Source organism: Limanda limanda, chromosome 16 (assembly GCF_963576545.1).
Source record: "Limanda limanda chromosome 16, fLimLim1.1, whole genome shotgun sequence".
In the NCBI taxonomy this organism is placed as follows: Eukaryota; Metazoa; Chordata; class Actinopteri; order Pleuronectiformes; family Pleuronectidae; genus Limanda; species Limanda limanda.
In genome coordinates this window covers 6591541-6614584 of record NC_083651.1, presented here as the reverse complement: position 1 = coordinate 6614584, position 23044 = coordinate 6591541, and the positions used below count along the sequence as shown (strand labels likewise).

The window sequence follows — 23044 nt, the reverse complement described above, 5'->3', positions numbered from 1 at the left end:
CTCCAGTGCGATTACAGAACCCTTTACGTGCAAAGTAGCATACGAATCAGCATGCTGCCTTAAAATGAAACTACTTTGGCATTTATAAGCCAACCTTTTAACCATTAAGAGCTGAAGTACGCTGCAGTGCCACTGACGGTGCCATCCTCCATCACTGAACAGCTCGTAAACAGTCTCCCCCAAACTCCAGTAAATTCAGCCGCTGCTGATTGGGGAGTAAAAATATACTGAAATGACCTCACCACCACAAACACACCGAGACACAAACACACACTCAGTCTCTATTAATGTAAATTCAGCAGCGGCACATCCATTATAACCTGCCTCAGGCAGGCACAAACTCTACCCGTCACCATGGAAACAGCAGCTCGATTAGCAGGGTGAAGCCGAGCGGGGCTGATGGGGATCGAATGATAATACAGAAGTTTGGTTCAATAACACTGTGTTCTCATCACCCAGGTAAGTGTGGTAACATGCACATCAGTTTCCCATTGCAGCTGCTGGATGGAAAACTCTCCCCAGTCCTCGTCCAAGGACACTCATACTTTAGTCATGCAATGAAAGGCCTGATTTTTCATTTTGTTATGACAGAGAATATCAATGCTCTTTAGTAGATGGATATGAGAACTTGACGTGAGAGTGTCCTTGAATGCACCACAAAGGAGTTTTTAAAATAGGTTACAGCTTAGTGGCACCACGGTCGAAAACAGTGAATGCCTTCCTTTCTGTATAGATCTGTTGGTTTTTAAGGTATCATCCTTAATATGTTATCATAGATAAGTGCTATTCAATAAAGGTATATATTATTATTATTATTATTATTATTATTATTATTATTATTATTATTATTATTATTATTATTATTATTATTATTATTATATACTGAATATATATTTATATATATACCTTGTTGGCCTTGTGCCACATTGTTAATGCTACTGATTCTCTTGAGCAAAATTAACCTATCAAAAAATACATTTAAAAAAGGGTTTAGGGGAGAACCCTATTTATCCGTGTTAATAAATAAATTCAGAGAGACGGAGACTGGACTCTTCCCTCCACCAGACAATGACTGGTCACATCCTCAGACTGTGATGAGTAGCCGTCGGCTACAAAACACAGCAGCTTTCATGCTGATGCAAATCAAACGCTGCTCTCCGTCTGCTGCTGCGACGGAGGAGAAAGGAGCGCTTGATTCCACAGCGTGGACAGCACTGAAGCACTCCACATGCACTTCATCCTCATACGTCTCCCGTCTGGTCTCTTCTCAAAGAGTCACTGAACTGAGGCACAACTTAGATTCATAGCACCTATGAAAACACACCATGGTTGATAATTACATCTGCTGCATATAGATGTATGGGTGTGTTTGAGGGAGTGTACCTGGGAACAGTGGAGAGGTACGTGACCAGCCTCCTCAGGTCTTCTTGTTTTATTCGGTCGTGGTTACTTCGGGCAGGAAACGTCAAAATTGGTCCTCCTCTTTTATCTCGCCCACCTGTGAGTGCACATGCAAACACATGATTAGTATGATGTGTAATGTTGACAAATACTATTTAGTGTAACCGTTACTCATGATATTATTGACAAATCCTTGACAATGAACTTGTGCTACAAACCACGATTTCTCACCTGGAAGTCTGAACTAAGCTTCATGTCTTTGTTCCATTGTTTTATTTGATCTTGTTACTTTTGGTTTCACATAGGAATTTAGGGAGTGCACTAAAGAATTTTGTCTGAAATGCGTCAGTCTTGTCGTCATCACCCACGTGGTCTACGTCTACCTATACTTGACAATGATTGGTTTGTAGCAGCATGTTGTCAGTTGGGAGGTAGAAGTCTTTCTGTTTGAATGGAGCAGTTACCAAACAGGGGCAGTTGTAAAAATGTTCATGAAGTACTGTATATTACTGCAGCCTGATATTGGCTGCATAGAAATTACATTCATTACAATGAATAGCAGCATTAGTTGCAGGAGCTGCAGAGGTAGGAGCTATTGATGAAGTATAGTAGCACTACTAGTAATGGCAGTAGCAGCACTTGTAGTTCTACCATTATCTTATACTCATTGCTTATATTTATATTTTAGTATATAGATGTTTATCCATACTTTGCATATTTGTATTTGTAAATCATCCTAGCATTTTGATTGTGGAGGACACTTTTGTAAATTTTTGTGCTTCCATAAAGTTTCTTGAATCTTGAATCTACCAGTTGTGACAGTAGCAGTAGTTGCAGTAGTTATGCAAGTTATAAAAGTCATTAGATTAGAAGTTATTAGTATCCGTATTTATTAGGGCTGGGCAAGTTAACTCGTTTTAATCGAGTTAACTCAAGTGATGAGTTAACTTCGATTAATTATTTTATCTCGCATTAACTCAGGTTTGATTATTTATTGTTTTATTGTGAAAGTCAGGCTTTTATTTTGTGAAAGTCTGTTGCTGACTGCTGCGGAACTGGAAAAAAGAAAATAATTGGCGGATAAACAACCATGGATAAGGGTACGGAGCTTTTACATGGCCATTTTCATTTTAAAGTTCTTCCAGACGGCGGAGTCGACAGAACCAAAGTAATTTGTAGCAACTGCCAAGGTGAATTTTCTTATCACCGGAACACTTCCAGTCTAAAATATCACCTGAATGCAAAACACACAGTTGATATCAACAAATCATTCAACGAAACAGCGAGCGGACAAGACTTCGGCAGACTACGTTAGACGCAGGGAGGAGTATACATTTTTCATAACGAAGAGGATAACATTAATGCCCTGGCAGTGGCATTGACCTTTAATTTTGTATTTGCTTTGATAACATTGTTAAGTTGAGATTTACACTGAATATTTTATTTAACTGCTACTGTATTAAATGCTGATGTTAAAAGTGTTTGCACAACAAATATTATGGCACTTTCGTTCATATGGCAGAACATTGAAAATAAAATTGTGCTATACACTACTTTTTAATTCATTATTGGATTTTGCGTATACAAATGCAATTAATCGTGATTAATCAGGGAAATCATGCGATTAATCGCGATTAAAACTTTTAATCGTTGCCCAGCCCTAGTATTTATTTTGTTTAAAGTTGTAGTGGTGACATACATAGTAAAAAAAAAAAGTGGCAAAAAGTATAATTTCATAGCATGTATTTAATCACATCATCTCTCATCATATCAGTGTTAATCTGCACATTATTTTACTCTAACTGCTCCAACATCTCTGTATGAGTATCATCACTATCAACCTTTCCAAAGCCTCTGAAACCCATAACCCCCCCCCATACACACACACACGCACACACACACACACACACACACACACAGTGATAAATTATGTGTGCGGAGATGTTTTGGTTAGATTATTATAAGAAACACAAATCACACTGTTTATGAAACTGCTACTCAGACGTGGAAAAACGGCCTCTGTGTGTGTGTGTGCGTTCGAGTGTGTGATTAGGGAGGAAGTATGCTGCTGTAATCTAAGGAGGGATCTTGATGACAGATTGTTGTTGGCACTGGGCCTTTAACATGCTCTCTTTCTCTCCCTCTCTCTCTTATGAATGCAGAGTCCGCTGTTACACATTACTACTGTACTCAAACAGTACCACTGATGAAATAATAACCAAAGTAGTTAAGTGCTGTAAAGCTAGAGAGTACTGCCCAACATGTTTATATATTTAGAAGTGCCCCTGTTTAAACATTTATTCATAATAACACTGGTCTATGTTAAAGTGATACACAGGTGACACACAAAAAACACAGACGCTCATGTTTTGCTATTCTTGGACTCTTCTGACTTTGCTGCCGATTCTTTTAATCGGAAATGTCGCTTTTCAGTAGATTGTGGAGATAACACTCTGTTCTGCAGAGATAATGTGACACTACATCTTGTTTGTTCAGACCCAGAATCCATTACATGTCTGAGTGTGTGTGAGTGTTGACGGCCTTTGGATTGAAACTGTGATGTGTCTGCTCTCTCTGCTTGTGTTGGCCCGCAGCGACATGTAACCTCCGCTGAGGGGGAGGAGGTCACTTAAGTGATGTTCAGGGTGTGAAGGGCCTGTGATGATTTTCCTGCCTGTTTCCTGACTGAGGAGAACTGCTCCTGGTCATGATCTTTTCTGCAGCTTCCATCGCTCACACTGTGCTATTGAATGTGGTGAGTGAGATCACGAAGCAGAGTTATGGAGAAAAGAAGCTTGCACACACAATGTAAGAGATGTGTGTCTATAGAAGCTTTCTCACTCCGAAGTTTTCATTTGTCTTTGATTAATTGACAAATCATTTTAGCTGAGACCTCGTCAGAATCAGTCAGCGTTGGTAATCCACCATGTTGACTCAATGTTATTGTTAACTTTTAAAAGCATATTGTTAGGGCACTGAGTTAAGAATTAATCATCTCGACAACAAATCAAAACAATCCAATCCTGCTGCAGATGATGGTTTACACAAGTCTGGAAAAAAATCAGTTCACAGAAATGTTGAACTTGCAATTTATTCTCAGCCATCTGGTCAATGTATTAATCAAACCAAAATGTAATGGAATATATCACAGTTGTATAATGTTGAATTAATGAGGCTATTGCACAGCCACTCCTGAGCTACCTGGAAAATGAAAAAGAGAAAGTTTATATGCCTTCTATTAATGAATGAAAAGCTAATTCAATTTAAATTCATTTAGATTTATTTTGAATCATGTATCCATTTTGTGACAACATCACATTAAACTAAACCTTCACTGACTGATATAGTCTAGTGGCTTGGATTTCAGCATAACCTTGTATCGCTACCTTCATACAGTATGTTTCAATAAAGATAAACAGCTTAATATCCTGTTTGTTCTGTATTTATGTTAATGTTTCATGAACATCGTTTCCAATAAGCCCTGGCTCCTGAATGTAACTTTGGGGTTTTTCTGTGATAACAGCCGATAAGGGCGGAGTGAAAAAAAAATCCAATTAGAATTGTATGTGTATGGACAGTAAAGAGAGATGGCGTGTACTTGCAGTTTACAAAAATGAGCCCAACATATTCTAGATACAAAATGTTCTCTTTACTATACTTTATATTTACATGGGGAACGGGTCCTCTCTACGGAGGCCGCCATGTTTTTTACAGTAACCCAAACTGGACAAACTAAATATCTTTTGGGTTTTTATGACAACTGAAGGCGACCACAGTTACTCTCTCATGTTTAGAAGGGGAGGGTAAGGTGAGGGGTATTCAGCTGCAACATGCAACTTCACCACTAGATATCAATAAACTCTACACACTGAACCTTTAAGTACTCGCTCTACCACGCTTGTATTATCTCATTGGAGATGTAGTTACCTCCGCCAAGGATGCTATGTGTTCATCTGTGTTTTTTTGTTTGTTTGTTCGCAGGACTACTAAAAAAATAATGGCCGATATTTTTTAATTTGCTTTTAAATTATGAAACAGGGCTTTTTTCAAAAACTTTATCCTTAATTCCTCATAGACTAATAATTGGATTTTGATCTAGTGCATTTAAATGTGGTTTCATAAGGGGACTGTTAAGCCTTAAAAATCGCAAAATTAGCAGGTGTGGTAGAGAATGTTGATTTGTTTTGGAATATGGACAATAAACCTCCATTTGTCAAGACTAACCAGAGAAAAGCAGAATGAAAGACTGCTCTGAGTTACAGTCAGCTGTGGAACTGAGGTAGTGGCCAGGACGGGATGCTGTAGCCTCAGAATTCAAAGGTTTAATGATTTAACCAACTCACCTGACACAAAGGCAACTTTCTCCTTTAACACAGGCAGGACGTCGGACGCCCTGATGCCTTCATTCCTGAATGATCCTGCAGAGAAACACAGAGAAAAGCTTTCAGCATTAATCCCATTATCAGATCAACATTCCTGTAAAACAGAACATACACCCACACACACATGAATCCTGCTTTTACACACTTCTTCTGACCCTAACACAAAGTTTCATTGTCATTGGCATAATCGTTATCAGTATACACATTTGTGATTTGTTTTACATAAATTCTGGAGGAGCAAGAACAATAGTAAATGTGTTTTTCAAGTTGTTTTACAGGAAATGTGGTTAAATTAGATAAAACTCATATTTTTAATTTCATTCCCTTGGTGGTCTCTTCTCTTTCTTTCCCTCTCGCTTCATCTGGTCGTCCGTCTGTCATGTTATGAAATCACTCACATTTTTAATAATGCTCTCTCTACCCCCTCACCTCTCTCCCTGTCTCAGTAGAAAACAAGCCCAAATGTCCCATGTCCTGCTGTGTGTGTGTGTGTGTGGCTGTGTGTGTGTGTGTGTGTGTGTGTGTGTGTGTGTGTGTGTGTGTGTGTGTGTGTATATTTCTGTGCATGCGACACACTGTCCTGGCCACAAACAACACAGAGAGATGCACAAATTCCAACAACATTCCATGGTGAAAACGCTAAGTCGGCAAAATCTATCTCGGGAAACAGAGGAAAACGAAAAAAACTGAAGAAAAAGACACCAGCTGACAAAATATATTCCTCCATTTTAGAACCCTGCTTCATATTTATGAAATACAATAAGGGCCCAAAATGTGAAGAGATCATTTTGATATTTAAATAGGTCGCTTTAAGTTTGGTAATATGAGCAATAAATTGTACAAAAATTTGGCAGTATCATTTTTTCTAACATCTTTGTAATGCATCCTGTGAGATTCGATTCCAGACATGCAGCTTTTGATGAGATCTGAACCAAGGTCACATCAGAGGTCGCTGGTGGCACGTGACCAATCAGAGCTGTCTGTGGTTCAGTGACGGACCAGTTAGTCACAACAGCCAATGTCACTCAATGTTAATAATCTAATGGATCAGTTTTATGTTGGATGATGTGACTGTGTGCCAGTGGTTTATAGAGAAACTATTGATTTAGGCCTGATGCTGTGGTGTGGTGGTGGTGTTTTGGAAAGTTTCAGTTCACCAACCACAAATTATTCCCACTTAACTTTTCTAAAAAACTATTTTCAAATGGTCGCTGTATGTTTTAAAGTCAAGACGTTCCATTACAGACTCTTGATAATGGCTCAAGTATGAATTTGAAAACCAAATGTGCAAAATCAAGGGTAAAAGTTATATAGTAATAATTCTGTAGAATGCATCAGTACAAGTCTGCATTTTCAAGCAGCGTTAATGGACCTTCGATTTGATGACATTAAATCTTCTGAGCTGGTTGCTAATGTCACTGTATTATAAAGAAATGAATGAAAACCAGATGCCTGGAATAAAACATAAAAAAATGATAATCATAAACATACAGCAGAATCGTTAGCTGAGACTTTAAGTCTCTCTGAGTTGTAGTAAATAAAATAAATCATGCTAAACCACTGGTGCGGTCCTTTAAAGAGGCTCAGTGTAAATAACTGCAGTGTAGCTGTGGTGTCACACTTATATTTATTTCTACTGTAGTCGACATGCCACGTGTTCATTCATGCATGTCTTCCAGGCACAACATGTCAACATTTAAAACCCTGTTCAATCAAATACTACGTTTTCATATGTTTTATGTTCAGTGGGATTTTCTGGTGAAAACCTGGGCTAAAATTATCTTCCTGAAGTTTCCAGTCACGACATGTGGAGCCCTCCAGCATTTAGTCACACCATTGTTTATTTTTGACCTCCAGAGTTTTCACCCCTGTTTGTGTGTTTGTGTCTCTGTTTGTTTGTCAGCAGGATTACTCACAAACAACAGAACAGATTTTCACTGAACTAAAATGAGACATGGGCCAAAACAGTACCAATTCAAATTTAATGACTGCAGACAAAGGGTCGTAACAGTTACCGATTTGTCCTTTGTTATAATCAACATCATGGGTTGAAAGACTATGTCACTTATTAGAGCACAGAGCCCCCCCGTGGCCCAACAGTCTCCTTAAGTTCAATCAAGCTGCACCAAATTGCACACTTATTTTCCATAAAGATCCAAGAATTATTCCCTGGGAGAACAGTGAAAATTTCAAAATGCTCCTATAACATCTCATAATGTTAAAAGTGAAGCTAATTTGAGTTTTGTAGTCGTCCCATTTTATTAAAGGTTCAAATCAAAATCAAACTGGAATTGAACCAAACAGGAACAAAGCTGCTGTGCATGTTAAAAGCTAAAACCTGCACTTTCAGTAAGAACTTACAGTAAAATCCATTTGAAAACAGACCATCTCATGGAACATTGAATGAACTGATCTAGAACAACCACAACAAGGTTTAAAACATTGTCCCTCCAGGATGGAGACACAATTGACTGGTTGCAAACTGGAGACCAATTTGTGTTTGCATGTCTCTATTCAAATATAAATGACTTGCATAGAAAGAAAAGTGATTGTGTTCCAGGAAAAAAAGGAAAGACAAAGAGAAGTGAATCTGCTGCCAACATCCACATTTCTCCAACAGCATAAAACATATAGTGTGTGTGTGTGTGTGTGTGTGTGTGTGTGTGTGTGTGTATGTGTGTGTCTCATTTGTCCATTACTGTACAAGGAGGAAACAGCTTTTGTCATTTCAACACACACACAGGAAGCTGTCAGCCTTGCTTGGGCGCGCACACACACACACACACACACACACACACACACACACACACACAGACACACTTTGACAGGAAAGCGATGGTGAGTCATAGCTGGGTTTGGCTATGATCCTGCAGCTTTTGTGTTCACCAGCAGAGGTTTGGTTCCTGTATGGAACCTTAAAGTCTCTTTACTCGACCTCTGCCTTTTCCTGCAGCAGCTTTTCAAGTTCACAGGCTTGAGACATGTAGTTTGCGTTATCCCACCAAGCAAAAGTACTGCAAACTGAACCAAAATACTGCAAAAAAATCACTGATCATCCAGAGATTTGTAGGACTGTGGTTTGAGCTGATGAATATTTTATAGTTTGTTGTTATATTAAGATATTTCCTCTGGGGGCTGAGATACAACGTGTTTATTTAAACAACACTTAGCGACTAGATATCGTCAAAATGTTGTTATGAACCAAAACACCTAAAAAGGTATCACTGTGTTTCATTTGTCACCATCACAGAAAAGAGTTTTATGTAAAAATATTATATAGTTTGTAATATACACTTGCTGTTTCTAGGTGACTAGGTGGATTAAATTAATCATGTTTTTATTATGAATTGTTGATGTAAACATGTGTATTTCTTTCTTTCCTCCTCACCAGGAAATGAGGAGAGTGATGAAAAGGATATGATATTATGGAAATCATTTTAAACTGCCAATATGTTCACCATCACACACCTGCACAAAGGTACAAGAAAATTTGCATTAACGTTACATTAATTTCTTGAGAGATTCTTATCCTTATCTACCCTTTGGTAAACCACAACTTCAGCATCCACACCTCAAACTGAAACGGGGACAGTGTGACTGTGTGACAAGCAAGAGTAGGAGAAAAAGGGAGGAAGATGGACAGAGTTTACCCTGAGATCTCAATGTTTGTCGATTCTTATAGCCCATAATCATCATCGTCTGTTTCCAAACACAGAAAACAAACATTTCGGATTGAATCTAGAGGCTCAAACTGCTCCAAGACTTCAAATCCTCAAAATCCTGCAAAACCTCCAGCTCACAGTCTGTCTGCTGAGTGTCCCTGCTGACGCAGACTGTCTCTCACAGAGCGCTGCTGACTCCCCACAATGTGAAAATCACATATCACAGAGTTGTGTTCTCCCTGTCTCAGGACAGATCTTTAAATAAGTCGGGATGCATCATGTTTCTCACTGCTAATGACAAACTTCAGACTCCACACAATGTGAAACACTGGCTACATGAGTGAATGATAAATTGACCAATATAAATATTAATGTCAGTGTTTTTACTATGTTTATTCAGCCGGAGCTTTTCGGCACCACAGCTGTCCATGATGTTGTTTTACTTGTTGAAGTCACTGTGTCGCTGGAACAGCAGAAGCCCCATGATGCTCTGCTCCATTCTTCTGCTGCTAAAAAGGTCTGCGGACGGACGCAGCTGCTGTTGATATTAACTCATCACTTCTTAAATATGCTTCATAATAAATGTGTCTGAGTGTTGAAGCTGCACGAAAACACATGGGCCTTCGTTTTGAAACCTCTCCAAGTGTGTTTAATACTGAGGGGTTCAGTTAATGTGAGCAGAGGATGAGGATTCAATAAAGAGGGTTTAGACTTTGTTGACATCCACATGATGGATCGCCCCCTGATGGCTGGCTGCAGTATAGGTCATAAAACCTGCCTCCTCCGTGTTAGTGAACAGGACATGGACCAAAAGAAAAAATATACGCCATATAATTGGTTTCTGTCATTTTTGGTTGTTCTTATCCCACTGAAGTTTGTTAACGTGTTCATGTTTCTGATGAGTTTGATTTTAATTTAAAACCTGTTTCAGTCTCATCCACACTTGTCAACTTTTGTGCCATTTTCACATTTGCCTTTTCTGGTCTTTGGCACATTAATATGAAATTCTCAACACTAATCCTGCCAGCACAACTCTGAATGTTAACAGTGGGAAACACCTTCCAATAAGCCCAAAGTCGGAACTATTTTAAATGCTGGAGAATCAGAAATGAAGGCAGAAATTCTGGGGTTTGAAACTACAGCTACAGAAAACCTGTGTTAATACATCAAACTGAAAACTGCCTTCAACAGTAAGCAGCAGGTTTTCACAGATGTCATTTAACCTTCAGTAATATCATGATTAGCACTACAGAGAGGATGTAAGATTAAAATCCAGATGAACATGATGCATTTACTTTTTTTCTTTCATGTGATCGTACGACAGTAGAGGTTTGTCTCGTCAAGTAAGTTAAAAACACAAATCGTCAGTGAGCTCCCAAAGGAAAACTGAGAAAGTACCAAAAGAAAAAACATGTTGACTCTCTTCATCTATCTGCATTCATCTCCGTCTTTCTTCTCTCTCTCTTTCACTCACAAAACACATTTCATTGACATAAAGTTAAATAAGGGATCAAAAAGTTCAGCTTTAAGCTTAAAACAATTTTGAAACAACTCTCACACACATTTCGTTGTCACTCGTCTTTGTCTTTGCTCCTTCTCACAAACACAAAAACACGCACGCATACGCACACACACACAACCCTTTGATCCAACATGAGTTTTTTCAATCTGAGAAGTTCACCACATAAAGACATGCGTATTGTTTATGTGTGTGTGTGTGTTTGTGTGTGTGTGTGTGTTTGTACAGTAGCAATAGAGCAGTAATTACAACAGCATATGGCAGGTAAACACAAGAGACTAAATAACCTGGGGCCATCGAAACGACTTGACATAGTGTGTCTGTGTGAGTGTGTGTGTGACTGGTAGAGAAGTGTAGTGACACCATTACTACCAAATCAGTGATATCATAATAATATAAATAATGAATAAAACTTAAAACTTAAATGCGTCACAAAATGATAAAACAATAGTAAAAGAAAAAAGGAAAGTTTAAAGAAGGGATGTTTTTTGATGGTGTTTCTACTGTAACACACATTTTAATACTTTCTTAGTCACTTGTGTTTTTAATTTGCGACTTGATTTCATTCTCCAAGTCTTTGTGGATGAGTTGTGGGCACCAACTGATTAACCGGCTCATTCATTCTCCAAATTAAAATTTTAAATAAGGTTTGGGTTCTTATTTTCTTCATAAAAGATGAACAGCCCAAAACCTGAGGAAGTGAAAAAAATTCACAACCGTCATAGAGACATTTACTCAGAGTGTTCGCTGGTTTGTTCGCAGACTGAGCAGCCGTTGCTAAGCGACGAGAGGAAACAGCCTGGCTGAGCTGTTCGTTGTGCGTCGTCTTGTTAGCATAAAAACACTCAGTGAATAAAGTCATAATGACCGTGAATGAGTGACAGCCCAGAAAAAGCTTTTTCCTCTGTGCGTCTGGTCTCATTTACATGCGAGCAAGAAGGAGAGCAATGAATTCAAATTTAAGCTGCTTCAGTGAACACATAGAGCGAAGAGCGCTGGAGTCAGAGCAGGTCACACTCCGAAACTTTCTGCTGCTTTATCCTGAAAGGTCAGAGGCAGAATCACATGAGGGTCGACCTCAGAACATGGAGAACTCTTCTTTTACTGTTGAAAATAAATACAACCTGATCAGAATGATGATGTCGGTGGTAAAACCTGTTATTAGAACATTGGTATTAGATATTAATAAAATCATCGACCCCAAAAATGTATTTCGGACACTTGATACAAACAACAATAAATTATCAAATTAATTTGTCAAAAAAAAGAGTCTTTGCAAAAGTATTGAGTTGTTTTTCAGACATGAACTCTGGATATGTCTTTCACAGTCTTTTACATGGACTCACTCGGATATTTACCGGACATTTTACGAGTGGGCTGCTGGAAAAGATCCAGAAAATATCTGGAGCAGATGACCCGGACATTTGCGTTCTCACTTTCAGCCCCTCTGGAAAATGTCAGTAATATGTCCAGTCCTTCGTGCAGGCCTGTAAGCAGTTTAGGACAAACCCAGTGACACCAATGAACAAGTAAAGACAACATCATAGTCCAGGATTATCATATCATGTCACTATAGTGCAAGGAATCTCTGTCTGGATGTGAATACATAATTTGTCTCCATACAGACAGAGATTATTAGACTATAGTGAGATTATGTGATAATGTGACCTTAATAAAAGGTAAAACAAATAACCGACAAAGCTTTGATTCTCTGAAGTGGCCAAACTCAAGGCATTCAGCGTTTTCCAGCATCAGCACCGTTTCAAAGTCTGATCGTCTCTGATGCTGTTGGCAACAAGTTGTGTTCTGCATTATATTCCCTCTGGAAATCATCATGTGCCGTGTGTATCCCAAGTTAAACCTGACAGCCCGACTCCTGCTTTGGATCACATCAGCAGCCAAACAAGCCGAGCAGCGACTCGGCTCAGTGCTGGGTCGGAGCAGAATTTTCAGAGTGACTCACAGAAACTCAGGAGTTGTCAATTTATCTTTTTCTCAACAGTCCGATTAAAGTTCGTCCACCGGCTTATTCACCTACGCTTTTTTACAGAACGAAAAGCTGGATATAGAAAATAATGAATATTGCAGATTAACCAGAAATACAAGTTCCAACAGCTGCTAAAACTACTTGAAAATAAAAGTATAAAGTTAATCCAAAGAGAAGTACGACCAACACACACAGGGAACTACAGTGTCTCTGAGATATATCATTGATTTAGTGCCTTACACTGTTTCAAAGGAATAAAACTACACAAAAAACCACTGTGACTAGACCTAACCGCACACACACACACAGACAAACACACACACACACACACACACACACACACACACACACACAGACACACACACACACACACAGAAGTCTTCAGAAGTCTCTCAGAGAACGTTCATGTTTTTTTCATTTGCTAGTGGGAAGCGATGTTGCTGTAATCTGTGTGTGTGTGTGTGTGTGTGTGTGTTACATCAACAGTGTGCCCCATTTGTTTGATGCATGTATCCAGCAGGTTGCTATGGTTACCTCTGAACTCCCCAAACGACTTGCAGTAAGTAATTATCCATGTCCAGGGAGAACGGCTGCGTTCAGGAGCAGGAGCTGCTCGTGAGTTCAAACTTCGCTCAGTGGAGTTTTAACTGCACTGAGACAAGTTGAACCACAGCGCACTACTTCTGACATAGACTTATGTGAAAAAATATATGACCCATTTAGAGAATAAAAGAGCCAATATAAATAATGGTTCTGTAACTGACCCATTTAGAGAATAAAAGAGCCAATATAAGTAATGGTTCGGTATCTGACCACAAATGTAATAAATGTTGTTAAACAGTGTTTCATTATATTTCCTAACATAACACAATGTAGATCAGACAATAATGTTTGACTTAATTTAAATAGTTTTTTATTAATCTCAGATTTTTGGGCTTTGGTCCCGAACAACTCCTGACATTTTATGCATTAATCATTCAAACTTCACAAAGTTCAGCTCATCTAGGATATTACTGCTCTCGTTTATCTTCTTTAAACTCCTCATTGTAGTAGTGGCCAACTCATTGAGATATTTAAATCTGATCTTAAGTGGGCGACCTTCTTCACAACATAAACCCTTATGACATTTTGTCCAGCGCAATTTTGTTTTGTTGTTTAACCAGAATTGTCCATATTTGGAGGAGCAGGGAGGTGGGGCTGACTGAGAGATCGAGGAGGCCTACCCACCTACACCTGCACCCATTGGATGGTACTAATTGTCACTCACACAGAATCATCAGCCCCAGTGGCTGAGCGGCTGTGGCTGAGGGGTAGAGTGGTCGTCCTCCAACCTGAAGGTCGGCAGTTGGATCCCCAGTCTGACCCATCTGCATGAAGTGTCCTTGGGCAAGATGCTGAACCCTGAGTGGCCCCCCATAGAATAACAAAGTGCTGTGAATAGATGAACTGTATGAATGTGTGTGTGAATGGGTGAATGTAAAACTGTACTGTAAAGCGCTTTGAGTGGTCATCAAGACTAGAAAAGCGCTATATAAATACAAAACTATTTACCATTTACTATTACCAGTGCCTACAGTGCTTTATGGGCTATTATGAATCTAAATGGACCATAATGTACAAAATTAACATCAGTTGTATCGAAGAAGACTTGAAACCAGAAGGTAGTCTTAAAATATTTAGGAAAATGTGTACTGACGTTATAAATGAACTGAGAAGTAGTCATATTCTCATAAACTTCTTTAGGATTCTGGACTATAGGTCTACTGTTATATGAAGTTTATATGAGGTCTTCAACCTCAGACAGCCTTTTGAAGTTGAGAGGAGCAGTCAAAAAATGAGCATCTTCACAACCATGGATTTAAGCTCAAATTTGTCCACACAACCCTGTCGAGACGTGTACACACATTTCTCAGGAGTCAAATGTTACGGAAGCTTTTATTCCCACCTCACCGAATGATAAATGATGATAAACATTTGAGAATGAGCGTGTCTCACTTCTTCTTTCACACCAAGGTCATGCACACATTCGGGCGGTGACATCACTGCTCGTGGTGTTTGTGTGTGTGACAAACATTTTATCTACAGTCTGTCTGGTCTCATGACAAACTGCAGGGGTAAGGTCGCAACACACTCGGCTCTACACACACACATGCAGAGACACACAGCTGATATCCGCCGTTTCCAGACATGTCTGTGGTAAAGGTCAATTCCTGCTGGAACTATTAACACCACCGCCCCCACCAGGAGCGGTGCAGGATGGACTGCCACGGCATCGCTGAAATGCTCCCACAATGCAGCGGGAGTGAGATAAGCAATCAGACGCTCCCAGCTTTAAGTTCCGTTCACGTAACGACACCTCGTCAGAGATACAAGCTTTTCATCAGACTGTGAAGGTGACACTGAGGATGATCAGACGGCCAACAGACATCCGCTGCGTTCATTACGTCGGTAAAAGCCCCAAAACTACAGCTTCATGGCAATTTATGTAAAGAGAGACACGCTCGTCTCCCAAATTGAAAAGATAACAGGAGCCAAATGTGTGTGTGGGTGTGTGTGTGTGTTTGATTTTGTAGTTTTGAATAACAGTCAAAACCCACAGTTTAACGGCTTTATGCAAAAACATACCGTTGTGTCAGTGAGAGGTCATGTGTCACATTCTCACACACACACACACACACACACACAGAGTTCATGTGTGTGCCTGAATGTCATTAGAAGGCAACAGGTGAGCCCGTCTTCGCCCTGGCAACAGCTGCCTCCACCACCCGGCTGCCGGACCTCATGTGTTACCGCGGAGACAGCGGGCTGGGGCTGGAGTGGGGGGGGGGTCTATCATGTTTGATGTCGCTTCACTTACACGTTGCAAGAATTCTAAGCGACACCATCTAGTATTCGTGGATCAGCGGCTGTGGACGGTTAAATCCACGAAGCTTCGGCCCAGCAGTTATCCGTTCAGGGATCAATGACGTCGCCGCTGGTTACGGGTGCCCGATCAAAGAAACGCTTGTCATCCAATCTCGTCAGCATGTGTGAACTGTCCGGGTTGGGTTGCTTCAGCTGTTTGTATCTATTCCTACATTTGTGTTCCGGATGAAGGTCTTTACGATCCATACAAACAGGCATTATTTAGTTAGAGCCTATTCCCGCTCTTACAGATTCCCCCAAATAAACATTTCCCCTCTAAACGTTGCACTTGCTTTAATGTAAATAACTGATTTTTGTCCACATAGGTCAAATTAACTAATAGTTTACAAAATACTATAACAACACAATGTATTTCGAGAATGCTAACTTTTTTCATTCATTAATTATCTCACCTCATCATTTGAGATCTCTTGGAGGCCCTCTGAACAGAAAGCCGTCCAATCAAGCAACAAATAACGATATAAACAGGGAAGTCGCTGTGGCAAACTAAATAAAAAACAACTTAAGCAAAACAAGAGATATATTAACAACACTGGCTCTTTGTTTTACTGTGTGAAAGCTCTGCTCCATTTGCATCTTGCAAGGTGCATTTTGAAGTCTCAACTGAAACATTTTATGTTAACATGTTGTATTGTATTCTGGAAGGTTTGGATTTATCTCTACCTGCTATCTCAAGCAAGCCCAGAAAAAAAGCTCCAGACGAGCGCTTTCCTGTCAAAGCAAAGCAGAAGCAGCAATGTTCCCCTCGACCCTGAACAAGTCTGCAGCTCCACTGATGCTCTTTGCATTTTAAAAATCCAGTCAACCTGTGAGCAGAATCAAGATAATAAGTCTGTTTGATAAAACAAGTGATCAAATGTTTTCCTGCAGACAATCAGCTCCAAATCAGACTTTTATACCATAAGTACACGAGTACGCCCCGGTGCAGACCAGCAGACTAGTAACACACAGACAAACACACAGACACACACACACACACATACACACATACTGACCTTGACCCACACAGATGTTTTAGTTTTGCAGACGGGGAGGAGTGCAGCTGAACAACAGTGGACCGAACACATGGACAATCAATTGAGATCTGTTGCTAGGCAACGTCTCAAAACTCACCAGAACAGTTCTTTACCTGATCAAAACGTGAGCGGACATTTATTCAATTGCTCATTTCCAAACTGCAGAGCGAAGTCAAAGAGACAGAGTGGGTCAACTCTGCAGAGGGAGTGAACTTTATAACGTGAAGATAGGGACACCCAGCAAAGTTTTCATGTAAATAAGTAAAGTTGGACTTACATCTCCTTTACTGTCAGAAAGACAAAAATCTCTCTATATATATTAACTTTGATTTAAAAAGTGCCTTTCAAGGTAACTTTACAAAGTCAGGAAAATGAAGAAAAAAATTGATAATCAAATCATAAACTAGAGCTATTGGCCAATATCTTTCACAGAGATATGAGTATCTGTGTTAATGTGTAAATATAAGTGCTATAGGAAAAAGTTAATTCAATGGATTTAATATGCAGATATACAAGTTTGGGTATTTTTTGTATACCCTAATATAAGGACATTGTTATAAACCTGCAGTCTAATTACATCCATGTTTTTTGGCTTCCTTCTTGTCTTTGACTGACACACAACAATATGAACCCTCGGATTTTTAGATTTACATTCAACAGTTCATGTTTGGTGAGTTCGTTTACAAATGTTTACAATGTTTGTTTGCAGGAAATGGTCTCAGGGAAATGTGTCTGAAAGAGAGGAGGAAGGAGAAGAAAATGTGCTTTTGCTCTGCATTCGGTCTGAACTGAGTCAGGAATAAATGTCAAGCATCTGCAGGCAGGTCAGTGACCAGACATGAGGAGTTTGGAGCACTTACGTACAGACTGGATACACTAGTGTTTTACATGTATTCTAAGCTACATGTATATGAAAGGCAAAGCAGATATCAAACGGGAAAACCCTGATATTAGATTCTTTTGAACACAAAGCAATAAGTAACATCTGTAATAATACATCCAGATGAGCACTGACTCAGTTCAGTCTGTAGCAGCTGTATAATGTCAACAAAGTGTATTAAACTTGTGTTTTTACAATTTCCTTTTCACCTCATCTCACAGCATCACATCTCATATAAATAATATCTCTGTGTCATCTTACCTGAATATATTCTTTAACACTGCAGAGTGAATACAGTGGGTTTCCTCTCTGAATCACTAAGTCTCTCTCTCTCTCACACACACAAACACACACACACACACACACACACTTTAATAGCCTCGGCTCCATTTCCCCTGCAGAGCAAAACCACATCCATCACTTCTCCAACACAAACCACACACTGCCGTCCTACTCTGTCTCTCTCTCACACACACACACTCACGCACGCACGCACACGCACACACGCACACACACACGCACGTTTCTCTATAGCTGTGAGGACACTTATTGACATTGCATTCCCTAGCCCCTTACCCTAACCCTAACCATCACAACTAAAAGGCTAACCCTAACCATTACCCTAACCTAAATCTAAATCTCACCCTAAAGCTAAGTCTTAACCCTCAAACAAGCCTTTGAAATTGTGAGGACCAGCCAAAATGTCCTCACAATGAGGCTATTGAACCATTATTGGCCCCAATAACGATATAAAGACATGTGCACACTCATACACACACTCACAGACACACACACACACACAGGGGAGAGAGCTTGTTTGCTAGTGTTTGCCATGCATCACACTCAAAAGGATGTTTTCACCACAGAGAAGCTTCTTCTCATAAAAGAAGAACAATACAACTGTCAGCGTCATTGTGTGTGTGTGTGTGTGTGTGTGTGTCCCAGTGTGTGTCTCTGTCCGTCTTCTCAGTCCAGTTTAACTTCTGACTCATGATCTCCGGGTAATTGACTTTACTATGAGACTCTGCCGTTTCCACAGTGACAACAATGAGCTTTTCCTCCCATTAAAGACTCAAGGCTACTGCCGACAATAAAAATAAAACACCATCACACAGGAAGACCTTGGATTATTTGTACACACAGTGTGAATGTCTATCTCTCTCCCTCTCTCTCTCTTTTCCTGGTCCATCGGCACCATCTGACTCATTCAGCGGGGAACCAATCAAATCAAAGCTTTGGTTAGGGGGGAGTGATGACATCAACAATGCTGCGCTCCTACCACATGGAGAGATGCCATCTGGAGGGTGCTGAGTCAGCAGAACACACACGCACACACACGCACGCACGCACACACGCACGCACACACACACACGCACGCACACACACACACACACACACACACACACACACACACACACACACACACACGCACACACACACGCACACGCACACACACACACTCTGACCCACCCACCCACAGGAGAAGTGCATCAGAATATATAGAAGCCTGGGATCAAACAGTGCTGGTCTGAGTAGAAGCAGACCAGAGGAAAGAACCAGGGATTCTGATTCACTGGTTTAAAGGGTCAGTTCAACCAAATTGTGGAAAAACAGACTCTCGTCACTGAGATCACGCAGAGATGTTAACAGATATCTGACCCTAAAGTCCAATTCATGCTTCTGCGTGAAAGCTAGGCCATACCCTGATGTGTACCTACACAAAAATATAACTACATGTCGAGGTGAATGCCAGTTGTTAATTGAGAAGGAGCAAACACAGACAAACTCTTTCTTTTCTTTGTTGCAATTCTTTATGAAAAGTATTTGCTTTTCAACATCTATCAGCTCCAGCCCTAAAATGATCCTCATTGTAACACTCTCTAGTTTTTCTGAAGTAAACAGAGATGCCAAATAAGCAGTCCAGAAACCAGAAGGCCCTGAACACCCTAGAAACTCTACTGCATTTCGGTAATGGTATTGCAGAATTTTATTAATTAATCCTTTGAATATGAATGGTTGTAGCCACAGAGTGTAAATTAAAGATGGACGACATGACAGCTCTAAAAAATGAAGCCAAAAACTCTCAATCACCACCTACTGGCTGGCTACAGTTGAGTCATAAACCAGGCCTCCTCCATGTTAGCGGAAGGGACTTGGACCAAACCAAAAAAAGCCAAAGTAAACATTAAATACATTATTCTAAAAACGGTTTACGTCATTTTAATAGATGTTATCACACTGATATTTGTTCAAGGGTTTTCTGATAAGTTTGGTTTTAATTAGGTTTGTGATTAAATAAAATCAAGTTTGATTGTCATGATTGACAGCCGACACTGAATAATGATTGGCCGAACATGTGTATTCGGACGGCTTAACATCATGATCATTTCCAAACATACCCTGGCTGCAAATAAGGTTTTTGTCACAAGATGGTCTCATTCGCATACGGGATATTTAAGCGTCTTAGATCGCAGAGGAAAGGAGAGACGCGGCATCCATCTTCATTTAGAGTTTATTAACAAAACTGATTTTTTTTTTTTCAGTTACAGGTTTATCTTATGACTGTGAGGGGCCTTTCCTACATTCTTTCTAGGTTATCAAAATTTAATTTGATGGAAGTCACATCTGGTTCCAATGAGTTTAGCCGACGTTTGAAGGATTTCAGGAAAAGAGGTCAAGGTCATAAAGCTGCGAGTGTAAAACGGTCATGAAACTTCTCCTCTGGCTGATATTCTCATCCTTCGCAACACCTGCGACATTAAGTAAGTAACATGTCGATGTTTTCTTTTACCCATCGGAGCATCTAGACGTATCAAACCACACACGAACACAGACTCGCTTATCCTGCGGAGACACACACACGACCCTAATTAACCAAAGTGGACAGATGTCAAGAGGAAGCCGGAAGTGCCCTCTTGAAGGAAACACTGCGCTAAAGACGGAGGGGAACCAAATGTTAAAACATGGAACACGTGTTTCAGCTATCAGATGAAACTCTCGCCCTCTCTCCCTCTCTCTGGATCAGCTTTCAGTCTCCAGACAGCAGCTGTCTGTGCAGAGGAAAAACTTAGACGGAGTGGTCAGACATGGAATGTGTGTGTGCGTGTGCATGTGGATGTGTGTGTGTGTGATGTGTGAAGAGGGTGGTGACAGTTAGATACACAGGCGCCGCATTCACTGCAACAATAATCATGTTTCTGATCTATATCACAGGAATGATTTATTAGAATCTTTGATGAAACCGACTCAAAACCATAATTGAAACCATATTTGTGTGCCTTCCATTGTCTGTGTTCTCATGTTATTATTCAATGGATTTATGGATTATTTAACTGTCTGAGTATGTAGTTTAGTATTAATTATACTGTCTGTATATGTTATTTGTATGTTGTTCCATCAACTTGTCAGGGACAGTCAATGAAAACTAGGCTGTAAATGGTTTTGTATTTATAAAGCGCTTTTCTAGTCTTGATGACCACTCAAAGCTCTATACAGTACAGTTTTACATTCACACATTCACACATTCACACACACATTCATACAGTGCATCTATTCGCAGCACTTTGTTATTCTATGGGGGGCCATTCGGGGTTCAGCATCTTGCCCAAGGACACTTCGGCATGCAGATGGGTCAGACTGGGGATCGAACTGCCGACCTTCAGGTTGGAGGATGACCACTCCACCCCTCAGCCACAGCCGCCCGTGGGTGTGTCGCCAAATCTTGCACATTCACATGTTGGACCTACATACTAATTAATTTGCATTGTCCCTTTTAAATAAATCAAGGTCCAACATCAGATATACAAATAGTTTTTGAAATGTATGAAAATATTAAAAAAGATTCCTTGATCTGCCCTTTTATCTGAAACCACTCGAAAAATGTAATGGGTTCTTTCTTGGGTGATGCCCCACCCATCCCCAACGTGTAATTGAAATCAGTTCAGTAGTTTTTGATTAATCCTACTGACATAAAGACAAACAAACCAATTAAGTAAAATATCACTCAGTGGAGCTCATACTCACCGACAGTCATCTTAAATTAAATCAAGCCGAACCAGATTTCACACACTCATAGATCTTTCCTCTAAATGTGTCTCAAAGCAAAAATATATAAATTCCTGGATCTGCCACATTGTCCAGATAAATGCAAAAATTTCACAAGTTTTTTCTTGACTCATGCACCATCTTTCCACCAGGTTTTGTGGAATTCTGCTCTGTGGTTTGTGCATCATCCCGCCAACACACAGACAAACAAATGGACAGGGGGCGAAAACAAAATCTCCATCATGACAGAGCATGAAACACTGTGAATGGAAGATTTAAAACTAGTGCACATTTGCATTTGAACAGCGTCTGTGACGTGCAGTGATATTACTGAGACTTTGTGGCAGCGTAAATATTTGAAGGCCTTGGATTTTGCTGCGTGATCCAGTCCAAACTACACTTGGCTCCGAGAGCTGGCGATCACGACAGCAAAGTGAAACATGAATAATGTCTGTTACAGTGGCGGAAGCTTTGTTCAGAAAACCATGTTGATTCTTTAATCCATAGCAAAGGCAAGGAAGAGGATTTGGTGGAGGCCAACATGCCACAGCAGAAGGCAGAATGTGGAATATCTGATGTTCATGGTTGTGATCCAGAGACAATGGGCCAGTGACGGGTCTAATATGGCACAAGCTCACACACCTCTGTCAGCAGGAGGGACGAACACATGCTGCCTTTCTTCTGTCTCATTAACAGGTTGTTTTTTTCCGGTTCCCTCTGAATAATGAGCATCGTCGTTGGAAGAGGAACAGTGAGATTAAATTGTCAGATCATGGATGTAAAGCTCCCAAAGATCAGATGATAATTGCAGCCTGAACTCAGGAATATTAAGGATTAATGTTTCCACTCTGGTTCTCTTTGTTCTATTAATACTCCACAGTAAGCCAGGTTCTGTTCGCTCAATTACAGCCTGACACAAATGTTCCTGTGTGTGTGTCTGTGTGTGCAGCCTCCTCTAAGAATGAACTTTAATTAGCGCTTGGTTCAAAGAAAAAACAAATTAAAAAAACACCGCCAGGAGAAGTCAGAGGGAAACACTTTCTAACAGAAGAGGATAAAAAAAAATTGAAGAGATTAATAAAATAAATGAGAGCACAAAGAAACCGAAGAAAGAAAGACAGAGAAAGAGGGAGTAAGAGGAGGAGGAGGGTTTACAATCAGTCCCAGCTGCTTCATTCATTCTGTGTGCATGGAAACTATGAACAGAACTTTGAAAATGAATGAAATT

At 40.0% G+C, this 23044-nt stretch overlaps 1 protein-coding gene across 1 annotated transcript in view; it reads right to left on the bottom strand.

Moving 5' to 3' along the window:
• kalrna (kalirin RhoGEF kinase a) overlaps window positions 1-9944 on the bottom strand; it is a 94649-nt gene extending 84705 nt beyond the window's left edge. Inside the window, exons 1-3 of the mRNA XM_061089070.1 lie at window positions 9889-9944; window positions 5745-5842; window positions 1384-1498 (exon numbers count right to left, since the gene is read on the bottom strand). Of these exons, the coding sequence (XP_060945053.1) occupies window positions 1384-1498; window positions 5745-5842; window positions 9889-9944 (269 nt within the window). The remainder of the gene's footprint in view (window positions 1-1383; window positions 1499-5744; window positions 5843-9888) is intronic.
• Between the last annotated feature and the right edge of the window lie 13100 nt (window positions 9945-23044).